This window comes from Hyperolius riggenbachi, chromosome 6 (assembly GCF_040937935.1).
Source record: "Hyperolius riggenbachi isolate aHypRig1 chromosome 6, aHypRig1.pri, whole genome shotgun sequence".
NCBI lineage: Eukaryota > Metazoa > Chordata > Amphibia > Anura > Hyperoliidae > Hyperolius > Hyperolius riggenbachi.
In genome coordinates, this window is record NC_090651.1 from 105,870,361 (window position 1) to 105,888,232 (window position 17,872).

The window sequence follows — 17,872 nt, forward strand, 5'->3', positions numbered from 1 at the left end:
AAATAATAGCTGCTTTATGCACGTTAAATAAATAATCTATGAAACAGCGTGGAGTTGAAGTTGAAGTTAAAAAGAACAACAACATAGATGAGTCATGCTATAAATGCTGCTGCCATCACCCAAGTGCCGATTTTACTATCTGCTATTTTTACCTTTATTTTTCATTCTAAAGTTCTTGAAAAAAGAAAAAAAAAAACAGAAAGGCATTTTCACCATATCCACAAGGATACCAGTATTGCACAACCGAAAAATTGGCCATGAAGCCAAGACCCCTATTTCGATATCAGCTCACGTCACCTTTCCCTGCAGGTAAAAAAAATCATGGAAATAGATATGAGTGGATGTCATAGCTGTTGTTGCAGTCCACAAGGCAAATCAAACACAGAAGGGTGGGGGCACAATGCAGGGGAGCCACTCCTGAGTTGTAACCAGCTTGGGGTGGCCCCTGCCTCATTCCCCTTTCTTGTAGTGCTCCCAAGTCATGCTTATTTGGCAGATTGTGAATGACACTCCTGGACTCAATGTGCAATAAGGTAGGTACCTATCCTTTGGGAGGCGGGTGCGGGTGACTCTTTCAGGCACTGGCCATGCTTGGGGGGGGGGGGGGGGGTGTCACCTGCACTTCTCAGTCTCCCCCACCCCGGGGTGCAGCTACAGGGTCTCTGAGCAGTGAGAGGGCTTGGAGCTCTGTTCATGCTGCTCCCCGTTTCATGGGGGCCTGAGGGCCTCCACGCGGCTCCCCTGGATAAGTGCTAATGCAGCATGAACTAATCCCCGCAGGGTAAAATTTTGTAGTGTAATTAGTTTTTATTCTGGCATGCGAAAGCAATTGCAAGTTTAACTTGCTAGGCTAGAAATATCAGGTTTCACTTGGTGCTTGATGCGCACACCCTTCTGTGTTGAAATGTTGCAGTCCACAAGGGTCTTTGTCTTTCATTGTCCTGTGTCATGATTTCATCTACATTAAATATCCTCAGCTAAAGGTCCAAGGAATATTACACTTCCTGTGCCCCTCACCCCCAACAGATCAGGTCAATTGGGCACTGCGATTAGTGCCTAAAACTAACCACTCCCCTGGTGGTGCCTATCCTTAACCATCCCCCGGGGGGGCCTAACCCTAACCACTCCCCTGGTGGTACCTAACCCTAACCACCCCCCTGGAGTTGTCTAAATTGAACCGCCGCCCGAGTGGTGCCTAACCCTTACCACTCCCCTGGTGGTGCCTAACCCTAACTACTCCCTCTGTAGAAACACACTTTTACATGTAGAAACAATAATATCTTTGATATTGCATAAAATCTGTACATACAAAAAAAATAATATGACAAAAACTATAATGTTGCAAGCTTCTTAAATGATAACATACTTCAAAAACTGTTATGTTCTAATGTTGTTAACAATACTTATCGAGCGCCCTTTTTTCTGCCTTTTTCACCATATTAATAATAATTGCATTAGAGTCTATGGCGGCGCTCTATTCGTCCACCTTCAGCCGGCGCCCTTTTTTCCTGCTACCGGAAAAAGTGCTAAAACAATTAGAACTGACCTGGTTCCTTGTGGCACAATGATTTTTGCAGTAAAAAGTGATATATTCACTTCTGCTATAATTTAGGCAGAACGTAACATGTTTTTCCTATTAGTGACTAACACATCGCAGGAACTTTATCTACCTTTAATATGTATGAATACTAGCCTTGATCTCAAAAATACATGAGATTTTCAAAGCAGTGTTCTCTGATTGAGTATGGAAACCTTTCATTATAGATAACACAAAGCCTTGGTTTGGCCAGATGTACTTGGCAATCAGAATATGTTACAAGGCCAGAACTTTTGAAAGCAGTTCTCACCTGCAAATTATCAAAAGTAGTTATATAGAAGCATTTTGCAGAGCATTTGTGGAATGTTAAAATAATCTGTTTAGTACAATAAAGGAGCTAGATCACCCAAAAGGCCACAAAGGCAGGTGTCTTGGTCCAGTGGTTGTCCAAGTGCTTGGCTGACAGTTTTTCTTACCTCATCCCCTACCTTATGCATGTCAAAATTATAGGTGGAAAGCAGGGCTTTAAGCCAAGGCTGTTGCCTTCCCTAGAGTCTTATTTCATTTTAAAGAAAACCTGAAAAACTTCAGAGATAACTAATTGTATTTTCAGAACTAATCGTAAATAGAACTTTTGCAGGATCCCATATTCATATTTCAGTATTAAAGGTTTAACATCGAGGTTTAACCATTTCCGGCGCCCGGATGTGAAGCTCACGTCCGGGCGGCAGCTCTGCAGCGTTCCCGCGCTTGGGCGCGCTCCCGCCCGCAATCGCGGGCGTGCCCCCGCGTCCCATTGTGTCCCCCGGTAGCCCTGAGATCAGTGAAAGGGAACATGGTTCCCGATCACTAATCCCTTTCCCCCGCAGAAAAACCGAAGCGCTCACCTGTGAGGCTTCAGTTCTTCTGCCCGGACAGATTTCTGCATCCCCCTTGTACTTCCGCTTAGCGAGGAGTAGAAGGAGGGTAAACAAAAATGAAGGTGGCCATCTTGTGGCCAAATAGTAAAACTACAGCTACACATTTTTTACAATACAATTTACACATATTACAACATTAAAAATAAACTGTTTATGTCCCACACCAAAATATTACACAAATACATTTTTTAATTGGGAAAAAAAAGTTACAATAAAAAAAAAAAGACATAAATAGTTACCTAAAGGTCTGAACTTTTTAAATATGCATTTTAAGGGGGTATACTACAAACATTTTTTAAATTATAAACTTGTAAATAGTGATGGACGCAAAACGGAAACAATGCACCTTTATTTCTAAATAAAATATTGGCGCCATACATTGTGATAGGGACAAAATTTAAGTGGTATAATAATCGAGACAAACGGGTAAATAAAATACATAGGTTTTAATTATGGTAGCATGGATTATTTTAAAGCTATAATGGTCGAAAACTGAGAAAAAATGAATTTTTTCCATTTTTTTTCTTATTAATCCTGTTAAAAGGCATTTACGGTAAAGTGGCTCTTAGCAAAATGTACCACCCACAGAAAGCCTAATTAATGGCGGAAAAAACAAGATATAGATCAATAAATTGTGATAAGTAGTGATAAAGCTATTAGCGAATGAATGGGAGGTGAAAATTGCTCCGGTGCATAAGGTGAAAAATCCCCGCAGGCTGAAATGGTTAAAGCTTGAGCCACATTTAATGTCACATTTACACTGTTGCCCTTTATTCATCTGACAGAGAAAATGATGACCTACTGAACTTTAGATAACCATCTAGCAGTCAGAAATATATGCTCACCCATGCAGAAGTTTCATAACTTCTCATTGGGCAGCATGGTGGCGTAATGGTTAGTGCTCTCGCCTTGCAGCGCTGGGTCCCCGGTTCATATCCCAGCCAGGTCCACATCTGCAAGGAGTTTGTATGTTCTCTCCGTGTATGCGGGGGTTTCCTCCCTCATCCCAAAAACATACAGATAAGTTAATTGGCTCCCCCCTAAAATTGGCCCGAGACTACGATACATACACTACACGATACATACATAGACATAGATATGACTATGGTAGGGATTAGATTGTGAGCCCCTCTGAGGGACAGTTAAGTGACAATATACTTTGTACAGCGCTGCATAAGATGTCAGCGCTATGTAAATGCTAAATAATAATAACAATTAGTTATTATGGAGTGGAAGGAGAAATCGGTGGAAGGAGAAATTAGAACGTCGGGAAAAACATGGAATGAGATCAAGAGAATAGCAACAAATAGATCTGAATGGAGAGCCTTCCAGGTCCCTTTGATCCACTGGGACTAAAAGGAACAAATAATGATGATTAGTTATTTGGAGAAAAACTAATGAACTCTGCATTTCCTGATGCAGAGATAACATACTAGTTAATAAGCCATACAATGAAAATAATTTAAAGTTCTAAAGGTAAGTTCTAAGTAGGATTGGTATTGTATTTTCACGTTTATCTCATCATGCTACATGTTGCTTCAGTTGCCCTTTAACCACTTTGGTACCAGCAGTCTCTAGCCCCTTAAGGACCAGAGACTGCTGATAAGAAAAATGGGGCCTACCAACGTCACTTGGTTTCACCACTACCACTGATTGCGCCACTGATTGCGCCACTCACTCATCACTGAAACTTACTTGCTCTACCATTGCTATGATGGCAGAGCTCTATATGGCAGCCTCCATTTCCCTATCACTTCAGTTGTCCTTTAAGAAACCTCTTAGCAGACCACTTGGACAAGGGAATTTTGCTTTTCAAGAGATTACTCCTTTATGATAATTGCTAGGATTTTTTGAAAATCGATGCAAAGCAGAAGCTACTAATTTCACTCATCTTTATGTATAAATACAGAAGACGGCTGTTGGTCAATGCTGCTCAACTGTCCAGACCTTTGTATCTAGCTTTCTGCATGTAAATAAGGGATCATTTTGGAAAGACTGCTGATATGTGTCAAGTTTTAGGAAGAAGCCAAAAAGTGCGCCTTAAAAAAAGAAAACCCGTATGGCCATGAATTATAATCTCTTGCAACTATTCCTTTAATCTTTTTTTTTATCAAAAGAGATACTTTCAGAAGTTTTCAATTCATTGCACATAGGCACTGTGTGAGAGATATAACTAACACAATGTTATTTAACAATCAAAAGGAAGGAACAAAGAGTGCAGTCATCCTTGAATATTACAAAACTAATTATACCTTAACAGAACATCTGTGATTCTTTATAAATCAGCTCTGCATTCTGACTACAGTCACTCACTTATTTGTAATGTACATTTTAAGACAGAAAGAAATAGCAGGAGGTCTAAATAAACCTTTCTAATTAAAATGTGTCAAAGCTATCTAACGATTTGGGCTCTGCATATATTAGACACAAAGTGAGCATTAGCCAACCCTTAAAATTATAAATACGGAAGAGTTATATCTTTAACTCTTTGCTCATTTTCAGGTAGCGAGGGAGGAAATCGTTTCTGAAGCATATTTCAGCGTTCAAGAAACAGATTGGCCTGTCATGCTCTCAGGTCCTGCTCCGCTGGGCATTCAACTCAGCTCAAAATCCGTAACTTTGCATTCATTCATGCAACATTCACCAAAGCTTTGATTTTGTTCTTCACCTTAACTGCTGGTAAAGGCTTCTTTGGCAGGAAATGCTTCTTCTCTTCTGCAAGGATTGTCAATTCTCCAGAAAGCAATTTGATCTTGTTCTCAGCTATGATCCTCTTACGTTCCTCCAAAAATGGTCCAAAACTTGGAAGCTTCTAAAGACAGAAAAAAACATGAGCAAATTATTTGCTAAAACCCAAACCACTTCTCTATGTTATAATAAATGTAAGACTTTATACAAATTAGTTTATCTGTTACTGCACATAGGGCCTGATCCAATTCACTGTTTCCCCTAAGTTTTCTCCTAGAAGATAATGTTTCATGTTCAGTTTAAAAATAAAATTAAAAAAGTATCAAAAAGTACTGGTAGGTGAAAAAGTACTGTCAAAATTATTCTGAGTATTTCATTACTTACTGGTGGCTTCAAAGGCATTTTATTTATAATGTGACAATATCACCTAGGAGAAAAAGCTAATTGGATCAGATCCATAGTCCAATAATAGTAATTCATCAGATTTGTAAAAGTGTTAATTTTATTTTCTTATTTCAAACTTTTATTGAATTATCAATAACAAGAACAAAAGAGAGTGCTAATAACACTGTTGACAGGTTAAATAAAGGTCATCTTTTTCCATTTATATGCATGGTCTTGGCAACTTAATTAACTCATTTGGTCTTTGGTACCACTTATGTGCTAAGGAAAGCTCTCCACAATCTCTCTTTCCAGTACATCTCCTCATTATTCTCCAAATACCATCCAAACCACAACCTTTACTCTGTACACCACCTTCTAATTTCCTCCCCTAAAATCACCTCCTTCCACACACATGTACCGGAATTATTACAAGCATCTCTGTCCCATCATCTGAAATTCCCTTCCTAAACACATCTCATCCATCATGCTCCAAACCTTGTTGCCTTCAAGCCCACCCACAAGACATACTTTTATACTTTTTTTCAGGCAAGCATACAATTTAACATAGTTGCATGCTTAGTTTGGTTGAAATAGGCATCGATTTATCAAGATTAACCATAAAAACAAAAAAGCCAAAAACAAAACTAAAACAAACAAACAAAAAAAAAACACTATACCCATATCCAAGTTAATCCAAAGGAATTTTAAAAACCCTTACAAAGCTTGGGCCAGTTAGATTTAAAATGAAAAAAAAAAAAAAACCTAGGCCATTCCACTTTCAGCCAGCTCTCAAATATATTCTAATGCAACAACACTGGTTTAAAGAGGAACTCCAGTGAAAATAATGTAATAAAAAAAGTGCTTCATTTTTAAAATAATTATGTATAAATGATTAAGTCAGTGTTTGCTCATTGTAAAATCTTTCCTCTCCCCGATTTACATTCTGACATTTATTACATGGTGACATTTTTACTGTGGGCAGGTTATGTAGCTGCTGCTAGCTGTTTTGGCTGTTAGAGACAGCTGTAAACAGCTAATTCCTGTCTGTGAACCTTGTTACATTGTAACAAACTGCCAAAAGTACCGCAGTCCCAGAGCTTCTTGTGGGACAAAATCAGTCATACAGCGCCTCCTGATGGTCTGTTTGTGAAAAGCAATATATTTCTCACGTAAAAGGGGGTATCAGCTACTGATTGGGATAAAGTTCAATTCTTGGTTGGAGTTTCTCTTTAAAACCTTATGTAAGGCCCCACCACCTTAGTTGCCTCTCTATTCATTTAGATTGTAAACTTGCAAGGAGTCAAGGACAGGGTTTTCCCCCTTTTTGTTTCTTGTTGCAAATTGATGTAAATTTTTTTATTAATCAAGACAATTGTCACTATAACTTTTTATATTGTCTACCATTTCAGTATTATGCATCTGTATTTTTATGTATTCCAATGATTGCACTTGTATGTACTCATGTTTGTTTTTTTATTTTGTGCATTGCCACAAAAGATGTTGACACTACTGTATATAAATCAATGATAATAGTAATAGTGCCTCTTTAAAAGAATCACAGAAAAGCAAAAATAATGGGCCAAATGGTAATGCCCCTCAAGATCAGTGGCGTAGCTAAGAAGCTATGGGCCCCTGTGCATGTTTTGCATTGGGCCCCCCAAGCATGCTATATATAACAATTGACATGACACACCAAAACCTGCCAAGGACAGACATAGGCCTCGATTCACAAAGCGGTGATAACCCAGTTATCACGCCTAAAAGACTTTAGGCGTGATGACCTTTTCACCACTGAGTTATCACCGATTTTTCCTGCTCTTCGCGCGAAGTTACCGCGCGTAAGCGCGTTCGCGCGTACGCGCGTGAGAGCGCGCGCAAAGTCCCATAGGGCTTAATGGGAGCTTCGCGCGAAGCGTCGGGTGTTGCGCGCGCACTTACGCGCGTACGCGCGTACGCGCGGCAACTTCGCGCGAGTTTCTTCTTATCATGCCTAAAGTGACTTTAGGCGTGATAAGGGCCTTTTCACCACGGTGCTAACACTTTGCACCGCTTGGTGAATCGAGCCCATAGTGTCAGAGGTGCAAGAAGGAGATGGGGAACAGTATATTGAATATCACTACTATTCAAAGCATTTATATAAGTCATTAATTACAAGCACAGGACCAATAAAGAGCTAATACTGTGGTTGAGAGTGGGCCCCTCTAGCCCAAGGGTCCCGATGCAGTCGCTACTTCTGCACCCCCTATTGCTACGCCACTGCTCAAGATGTAAAAAAACATTTGTACGTTTTGAAAAGTAGTAGCCATTGCAAAATATTAATTATTTCTAAATGTATTTATTTATTTATTTATTTATTTAAATATTGGCAAAATGGCATGTCCAAACTATTTAAATACACTACAATAGACCTATGTCTTGGATGTCAGATATGTCATGGGGTGAAACAGTTACTCTGCCATTATTATTATTATTAAGTATTTATATAGCGCCAACATCTTCTGCAGCGCTGTACAGAGTATATCGTCTTGTCACTAACTGTCCCTCAGAGGAGCTCACAATCTAACTCCCTACCATAGTCCTATGTCTATGTATGTATTGTATGTGTTGTATTCTAGGGCTAATTTAGGGAGAAGCCAATTAACCTATCCGTAAGTTTTTGGGATGTGAGAGGAAACTGGGGTGCCCGGAGGAAACCCACACTGACATGGGGAGAACATACAAACTCCTTGCAGATGTTGACCTGGCTGGGGTTCGAACCAGGGACCCAGCGCTGCAAGGCAAGAATGCTAACCACTACACCACCGTGCTACCACCCATTATACTAAACAAGTAGGAGGAGTGATGTTAATAGGTACAGTATGTAGCTAATGTCGTGATACAACCCATGTCAGAACCATGTTATGGTCCATAGTAAGGCACTATCCAGTCCCAGGAATCTTGCACAGCATCAATAATCTACAGCACAGGTAAAACATTTCTATGATGAGCAATGTTGTTTGTGAATTTTTGCCAAAATCATTTTTGCATTGAAAATATTTGCGAAAATATGTTGTATTTTTGCAATATGATCAAAGAAAACAAATTTTTCTGTTCAATGTGAAAATTCATGAAAAATGCAAAAAAATAGTTTTACCACAAAAAGTGCAAAAAAAAAAAAAAAATCACAAACTTACTACAAAATATTTTTCAAAGGCATTTTCACCTGAAAGTTGAATTTTACATTATTTTCATGAAAAAGAATGCAAAAATAATATTGGAACTTTTTTTCAGTGGGTGTGGAGGTGGTGACCATTGGACACAACAGCTGGGTGTGGAGGTGATGACAGATGTACACAACAGCTCTTTCGCGTCAGCGGATGCTTGATCACGTGCTTGATCCGGGCGCCCGACTCAAGCCGTGACCAAGCGTCAGTTGACGGAAAACGGCTGTTGCACCCATCCTTCACCACCTCCATACCCACCTCCATCACCCATCTCACTGCAGTGTGCTGATTTTTAACCAATGTACTGTAGAATAATAAAGAAACAGCAACTAAGGATAGTGCGCGGACCATTTTCATTGATAGAATCTGTAGGCCAAATTTATCAAAGCATTACCGCCAGTTTTTTCTTGTAAAACTGTTCTAACCAGCAGAGGAACTGTTCTGCATGATAGTAAGAAACTTCTCAAATCCTACTTAATAGCGTCAGTTTAGCGTGGATTTCTAGAGCTGCACTACAGTTAAGAAAAGTGCAAATCCATCCCTAAACTGCTGCAGATTAAGAAGTGCCTCTCACTTAGAGCCTGCTGACAGCAGGTTTTGGCTACCTCAGCAACATTAATTCCCCTCACACACTGCACTGCCTGAGAGACTTTCCTAACTCCTCCTATTCCTAACAGTTTAAGATGGAATCTGCACTATTTAGTGATTTCGTAGGATGCCTGAGACAATTCTGCATGGATTTCTAAAAACCTACTAATATTTTGTCTCAGACACTCTTGATAAATGTCCCCCTCTGTGCCTTGCTTCCTATCATTTGAGACCTAGAGCATGTAGAGCTGATGTTGTGTGAGAAGTGAAGACTGGTGAGTAAGTTTATGCTTTCCTACACACAGAGGTAGAAGTCCTTCCCACAACCCCACTAGGTGCCGAGTTCACTACTGCATTTTTTATACTGATTTTCACTTTAGGTTTGCTTAAAAAAATCTGTTGCTTCACAAATCTGTATTTACTTTATAATGTGCAAGAAAGTAAAAAGCATAGCTTTCACCATAACCAGTTTAAAGAAACACTGCTTTCATTTTTTCCTCAACCAATATTTACAAATTCATATACAAACTATAGGTGAAAACAAATACAGTATGATGTATACACAAAACAACCTGTTTATTAAATATGTATGTCTACCCTTTAAATGGAAGTTTTACATGTGCTTCATGCAACGGAGATTCTTTAAGAAAACAAGCACCATTCCAATGTCAAGATCTACATCTGGTGGCTAATTGAGGATGGGCACCATCTGATTAAAGGTCATTAAAAAAGCATTTAGAACGGATATCTCTCTGAAAATAAGCTAATTGATTTCCTATTTTGTGACTGAAGCATTGTGATAAAGCTTGTTTTATGGCTTTTCACTTGAGGGGAAGCAGTTTAAAGATCATATTCACTAAATACCGCAAACGCAGAAGTCGAATAACGGTTTCTTAAAAACCAGTAGGGGGAATATCTTGTTATAGATGATTAAAACATGCCTGAGGTCTACAACTCAGCAACCACTCTGATGTCTATTCAAACATTTCCTCTGGGGAGTTCACACCGGTGACCTGCTTTTATCACAGAAACTAACTCCTTGCAGATTCCGAGATAACCTTATCTCACTCTAAAATGTACAGTATTCATTCTACGACTCTAATAGCTGATATATATACACACATCTAAGTGAGAACATCACAGTAACCACAGAGCGCTTCAATACATGCCAAAAAAAAAAAGTCAAGAATATTTTACCATAGCCTATTCTTGGCTGCTATATCAAAGGCTAGAAGGCACGTCGATTGTTACATGAAAAATTAACAATACAATTTAATTGCTCTGTTTAGCACAATAATGCAAAATTTAGAACGTGCTACGTGAGGGTATTTTAAATGTTTTACTCTGCGGCGTTCTCACACGCTTTGCCCTGACAGCCGAAAGAAGATCTGAAGACAGTAAACATGAATTGTCTCTGTAGCGTGTTTTGTTTTTCGTCGCAGTTATAGGAAGAAAGTTCTTTCATGTTGCAGAAACGGTTTTCAATGCATCTGTAGTCTTAATAGCCCGATAGCAGAAAGCCGACAATGTCGCAGTTAAAGATGAGCTTAAGCAATTGACAGAATTGGTCTTATATTGAAGAATTAGATTTTGATGACCATTTTCTGAATACGAAATGAATGTGCATGTTAGTGCTTTATAAATAAAGTTTATTAATAACATTCAATTTCTGTAAATGTGCAATGCATCAGTGCACAGACTGTGATAAGCCTCTTCATAATATGTACAGTATAGTAAGGCCACTGTAGCTCTGCTTCATCCAGGAAGAGCCAATGAGCAATTTTCATTTAGAAAAAAAAGTTCTATGGACCCAAACACTGTGTCAATCAAACACTGCTTCAGTGAGGCACAACATTTTGAGCACGCTCTTCCCCACGCTGCACCTGACCTGGGCACCGCCATAGACCTAAGGTCACGGTGCCACGCAGTAGTGTAATTCGGGTGTCGGATTCCTTACTTCTCCCTCCGATTTGCTATGACTTGGAGGGGAAACCATAATTAACGCCAACTGGTATTTTAATGGCAGCAGGGTGAGCTGTCATTCGACTTACCCTATGCCAAAGTGCTAAGACGGAAAAATGCCATGTGCGCCCAATACAGACCATCCGTGGTGTGCTTAGACAGGCAAACAGCATAGAAGATAAATGTAGTGTGGGAGAAAAAAGGTGGCACTGCAGCTGTCCAGGTCTAGAGTACTTTATTCTTGAAGAGTGACACACCAAACAATTTAATTAATGTATCTGTGATAAGTGGGGTGTGAGCAGTTGGGTGCCTGGCAAAAAAATTGTGCAGCTAACAGCTATTTGTCATTGCGGAATGTTTGTGCACAGCCAATGCTGGTCATTTTTTTTCCCAACTACTCTCACCCCACTGTTCGTGGACACATGAATTGAACTGTTTGCTTTATTACTCCTCCGAAATAAAGAACTCTAGAGGCGGACTTCTGCCATGGAGCCTGTTTTCTCCCAATCATTATTTTTTATAATTTGACATTTCTAGAGGCTTTATGTACTTCTGAATTTTCATTATGGGAAGGACATACAGGCAGCCTCATTAACAGCTCAAGTATTGAATCACTATCACAATAGGGTCTAAAAGGCGACATTAATTACACATTTAAAGTGAAAATTCACTTCGATTTTGAAATATGGGTGTCCACACATAGGGACAAAATGGGGCAGCCACGCCCCAGCGCTCAGCCGCCCCCCATGTAATAGGCAGTGCGCCAGCAGCCAGCATCAGACCTCCGATCAGGCGGCTACCAGTGAGAAGCGGGCACTAGAACCTCGCAGACACCGCATTGATATGCGGTGTCACTTCCACAAATGCAGTGCGATGTCCATGAGGGTACCATGTGCCCACTCCTCACTGGTCACCGATGATCGGAGGACTAACGTTGGCTGCTGGCACGCTGCCTATTACACGATAGGCGGCGGGGACGGATGGGCGTCAGTGAGTGGGGTCCCTGTCACCACCTAAAACTGAGGGGCACCTGTCACTAAACATGGGGTCCCTGTCACTAAACATGGGGGTCCCTTTCACTACCTAAACTGGGGGGCACCTGTCACCACCTAAACTAGGGGGGTCTATGTCACTGAACATGGAACATGGGGGCCCCTGTCACTACCTAAACCGGGGGGCACCTGTCACTACCTAAACTGGAGGGTTCCTGTCACTACCTAAACTGGGGGGGGGGGGGCACATGTGTCGGAGGCACTGACTATCTAATCCCTACAATAATACTAGTCTAACGCTATGTGCACCTTACATTATCCCCCCCCCCATTTTTCAGCTTGCCCCACCCCCCAATTTTTGCACCCCCCCCCCAAAAAAAAATTTTGAAAGACTATGCACATCAGTGCTGCATTTTAATGTTCTGTTAATGTATCACCTAATTTCAAATTGCAGCCAGCTATACATTTTAAAATAGGGAGGAGCGAGAACATTTTTTTTGCAAAAAGTAAGGATGTCCTTCAGTGTGTCCAAGATACGTGAGCAAGTTATGTGGTGCATAACTCACCTAGCCACAGTCTGCATTCTGATGCATTCTATGCTACATTCCATCTTCTAACACTACTGTCTTCAGAGTGGAAGTTCTGGCTTAGAAGATGGAAGTGTAAGAAGATGGAACACAGCATAGAATGCATCAGAATGACTGCGGTGGTTAGGTGAGTTTAACCCCCGCATACCTCACTTTCACCTCCTGTACACTTCAGGACATTCTTGCATTTCATGAGAATGTTCTTGCTCTTGTTTATTTCCAAATGGACCATTGGCATCTAATTGAACATCTTTGCAAGCATGGCATCTGTATTATCTTTGGGGTTCAGACTGCTTAGAAATCTCCATTATTAATTTGCCAAACAGGAAGAGGCCTCATAACTCACTTCTAAAACTTGCACCCATCCAGTGATTGGCAACAGGACGCTCCTACCTGACAATGTGCATGCGTGAAGAAAAACAACCTGCAGCATGCCTTTCATCCTTTAGCCACTTGAGGACCAGAGGTTTATACCTCTCTAGTGACCAGGCAATTTTTTTACAATTCGGCACTTAACAACTTTAACGGTTTATTGCTCAGTCATACAACTCAGCACCCAAATGAATTTTACCCCCTTTTCTTCTCACAAATATGGCTTTCATTTGGTGCTATTTGATTGCTGCTGCACTTTTTCTTTATTAATTAAAAAGACCTTATTGTTATAAAAGAATGTTGCTTCATTTTTACAATAATTACGTATAAATGATTTAGTCAGTGTTTGCCCATTGTAAAATATTTCCTCTCCCTGATTTACATTCTGACATTGATCACATTTATCACATGGTGACATTTTTACTGCTGGCAGGTGATATCAGTGAAATGAGATGATGCATTTTTGGAAACAGCTGTTATTTCCCACAATGCAACAACCCTGGTGCTGACACATCATACTGTGGGAGGGGTTTCACCACAATATCAGCCATACAGAGACACTTGATGATCCATTTGAGAAAAGGAAAAGATTTCTCGTGGGAAAGGGGGTATCAGCTACTGATTGGGATGAAGTTCAATCCTTCAATAAGATTTATCTTTAACGAATAACGGGGGTTCATGTAGTTAATTGTTAATAAAGAATGAATTTTTTTTTTAATTAAGATCTCATTTGTTGCCCATTGAAATCTAGTTTTTGCATTGTATATTGACTTCAATGCAGACTGAATTCAACATGTATGTTACACTGGTGATATGCTTGTCGCACGAAAATATTGAGCAATGCAATGCATTTAGCATGTGAAGTTTTTAAATAAAACAATTTACATAATGTGGAGCCTTACTCTTTAATCCACAGTAGCTCTGGGGCAACTAGTTACAACTGATTGGAGGCACAGCGCTACCTGATCAGAACAGGAAATGGAAAGAAGAGGCATAAAGCAGAGTTGCGGGGGGCAGCTACATGTGATATCCAGGAAGAGTGTGAGTGGCCCAGAGTGAGCTGTTTGGAGATGTACTGTATCTGGGAAATGGACTAAATAAATGGGATCTGGGAAATGGACTAAATAATATCATATCTCATGTAAGCAAGGCCAGGGCTATGACTCAGATTGGCGACCGCCTCTCCACTGCTCATGCTGAACACTAGCAAGAGCCCCAACCATTGCTTGGAAAGAGCTGACAGGTGAATTCGCCATTTTCAGCCTTCGATGTGAAAGAGGCCTTACTGTGAAACCCATTTAGAGTGATCTGCTTATATCTAAAGCTGGTGACTAACATTACATTAAAAATTAATTTTTATCTGTGATGTGTAAAAATGCTGATATTCTTTATACATTAATTCTCATAAAAATAATGTAAAATTTGACTTTCGTGCAAAAATGGCATCGAAATTCATTTTGCAATAAGTTTGGGATTTTTCCCATTATACACGAATTTTCACGCTAAATAAGCTATTTTCACGCTTTTTGTAAATTTTTGTGGTAAAAATAAAATGTTCACATTTTTCGTGAATTTTCACATTGGAAGAAATATTTTTCTCTTTGATCATATGGCAAAAATATTATGTATTTTTACAAATATTTTCTCAAAATCGAAAATAGCATTTGCTATATGAAAATTTGCAAGGAAACTTAATTTAATAGTTTTTAATTAGTTGCACACTATTGGCTTGATTCACTAAACCGTGATAACTCATATATCACACCTTATCAAAGATATCACACCTTATCAAAGTTAACATGCCTTATTAGAGTAGCATAGCGAGCACTACGAACCCGCAGGGGCTCAGGGCAGGACGAGTGCCATTGCCAATTAGCAGGCATAAGTTCATAGCGCACGCTACTCTGATAAGGCTTGTTAACTTTGATAAGTTATGATATCTTTGATAAGGTGTGATACTGTATATTTGATAAGGTGTGACATTTGAGTTATCACGGTTTAGTGAATCAAGCCCAGTTTGTGAAATATCACCTTCATCTTCACACTGTCTGGAAGGGCCTTCTTATGTTCAGTGTACTCAGTCTGTTTGATTTGCTTACCATACAGTTGTCAAGAACATTCTACAAACAGATTGCAAAATTGGTGGTCATGTTACACAATTACCGTATTTTTCGGACCATAAGACGCTCCGGACCATAAGACGCACCTAGGTTTAGAGGGCAAAAACCAGGGACAAAATACTAAACCTGGTGCATCCATGGTTCAGGGCATCTTGTGGATCTTCTCCCCTCCCCAATTAATAAATCCCCCTTGTGTCCCCTTTGTGCCCTTAGATGCCCCCTGGTCTGTCCCATCTCCCTCTTACTTCTGTCTTCTTCTTTTCACATCTTTCTAAAGATATCTGTGGGGAGTGTGCAGGATGGTAATTCCCCCATATCCATACGTGCATCCAATCCCTATAGACTTGTCTGTCTCCCGACCATCCTGCTAGTCCTCTTCTTTCCCCATCTCTGTAAGGCATCTGGGGATGCCACATTGATGACGTAAAGCGGAAGTGAAGGGAGACAGACGTCGGCAGCATGCACGGACCCCGCAGCGGCTTTACCCCAGAAGATTACCGCTCGTCACCTCTGCACTGTGGCATGCATCGGTAAGCCACAGACTCCACTCTCCCCATAGATGTCTTTTGCAAAAAAGAGGACGGGGTAGAGGAGGCAGGACAGACAACCCTAGAAGGATGGGACAGCCACAGGGACACGGGGAAGAGCATTACGATCATGCACATCCCCCAGATGCCTTACAGAGACGGGGAAAGAAGAGGACAGCCACAGAGACACAGGGGCCGCATTACTGTGGTAAATCCTATGTGGGGGATTCCTGGCGCCAGGCAGCATTCGGACCATAAGACGCAGGAACTTTTTACTCCAATGTTTGGGGGAGAAAAGTGCATCTTATGGTCAGAAAAATACGGTAAATATTCTAATGTGGCATTATTTTACTTAAATAATATCAAATTGGTACTTACCACCACTTGTTCATTTTGTAGTCAGTACAATAATTCTCTCATGTACAATTAATTTCAACGCTAATAATTTAGACTGTGCAGTATAGTACATTTGACCTAATCATTATGAGTTATTCATTTTTGTGTGGGATAATAACAGCTCTTGCATAGTTATTTAAATATCTTATTTAATAACTGTTAAGAGTTGTTCATTCTTTTTTTTTAAAGCACTCATAAAGAAATCCACATTACTACCATTATTACTTGAGGTTAATACATGAAGTAAAGTTTTCAATTAAACTGTAGTCACCAGTTTGCAATGCTGATTTGCAAATATAAAACATTAAACAAAACTAAAACTAAACCAAAATTTTTTTTCATTGATTACATGCAATTATTAGTAGCCATTTTTTTAACATCTGTTAAAAGAAACAATATACAGGGCCTCTCAGATCCAACTCCATTTTTGTTGGGGCCTGATTTACTAAGGCAGAGTATTTCACTCAATAAACCTTTGCCTTGGTCCACCTTGTGTCATTGACCATTAAATGGGAGGCTATTTTATCACCCCCCACCAGTGCAGTGGTATTCAGAGAATTAAGAATTGTTTGTATCATTGGCTTGATTTAATAAAGCAAAGTATTTCACTCAATAAAGGTAGCTATACATCTAGTGATGATGGGCAGACTTGAACAAGAGACAAATCTCTTTAATCAAATCTTATAAGAGAGATATCTGTCGGCTACCCATACACTGCAGGCTGATTCCCATTCAATTCCATGCTGAAATTCATCTGTAATTCGGCCTTGTGATGCCACTTCCTCTGCCCAAAGCTGACCCTAATGTGCAATGTGCACCTTGTCTGTCTGTGGCCACCGCTTTTCCTCTGCTGGCTACGGGCGCTGTCCTTTGTCCATGCACGCACCCCACGTAGTTGCCGGCGTACACATGGGCACGTGTGTGAGATCAAACATGTGCCCCCATTACACTAGCAACCATGTGGGACACAAGAATGGATGAAGGACAGCACTTGGAGCCAGCGCAGGACAATCGGTAGCCACAGACAGATAATGTATAGTGCACTGGGCCCCGGGGAGTCACATTTCCCATTAGGGGGAAAGCATCGGGGGTTTTGTAGCGTTCATCGCTCCCAATATTGATTGCCACTACTGCCATGTAACTGATTAAGCAAGTCGGTCCTGCATCGTGCAGAATGTCTGACCAATTCATCCGACCAATTCTGGGACAGTCGCATAGTCAATCAGGCATGCACTTGGCGCCCCCAATTTTTATCCGATTCAATTATAATAATCGAATCAGATGGTCGATCGGCCACCAAGTCACCTGATGTATGGTCACCTTAAGCCTTTGCCTTGGTCCACCTTGTGTCTGTGACCATTGAGTGAGAGGGAGGCTATTTCATCCTCCCCACAAGCGCAGTGGCACTGGTGTGCAGAGATTTAAGAAGTGTGTTTGTTTACATTCAGAATCTGTAAACGGTTTGGTGGCCTTTGGTATATATATCACTTTCAGCAGGAGGTTTACAGGTTGGAAAAGGCCTCATCACATCCTCCATACAAATCCAATCGAAATAAAAATGACTGCAATTGAACTAGAGTTTTTCATGTGTTGATA

The 17,872-nt window shown here is 40.4% G+C and overlaps 1 protein-coding gene across 1 annotated transcript in view; it reads right to left on the reverse strand.

Annotated features, from left to right (window-relative positions):
* Positions 1 to 17,872, reverse strand: part of DPYD (dihydropyrimidine dehydrogenase) — a 1,875,594-nt gene that overhangs the window by 12,084 nt on the left and 1,845,638 nt on the right. The window contains exon 21 of the mRNA XM_068239758.1: positions 5,126 to 5,269. Coding sequence (XP_068095859.1) covers positions 5,126 to 5,269 — 144 coding nt within the window. The remainder of the gene's footprint in view (positions 1 to 5,125; positions 5,270 to 17,872) is intronic.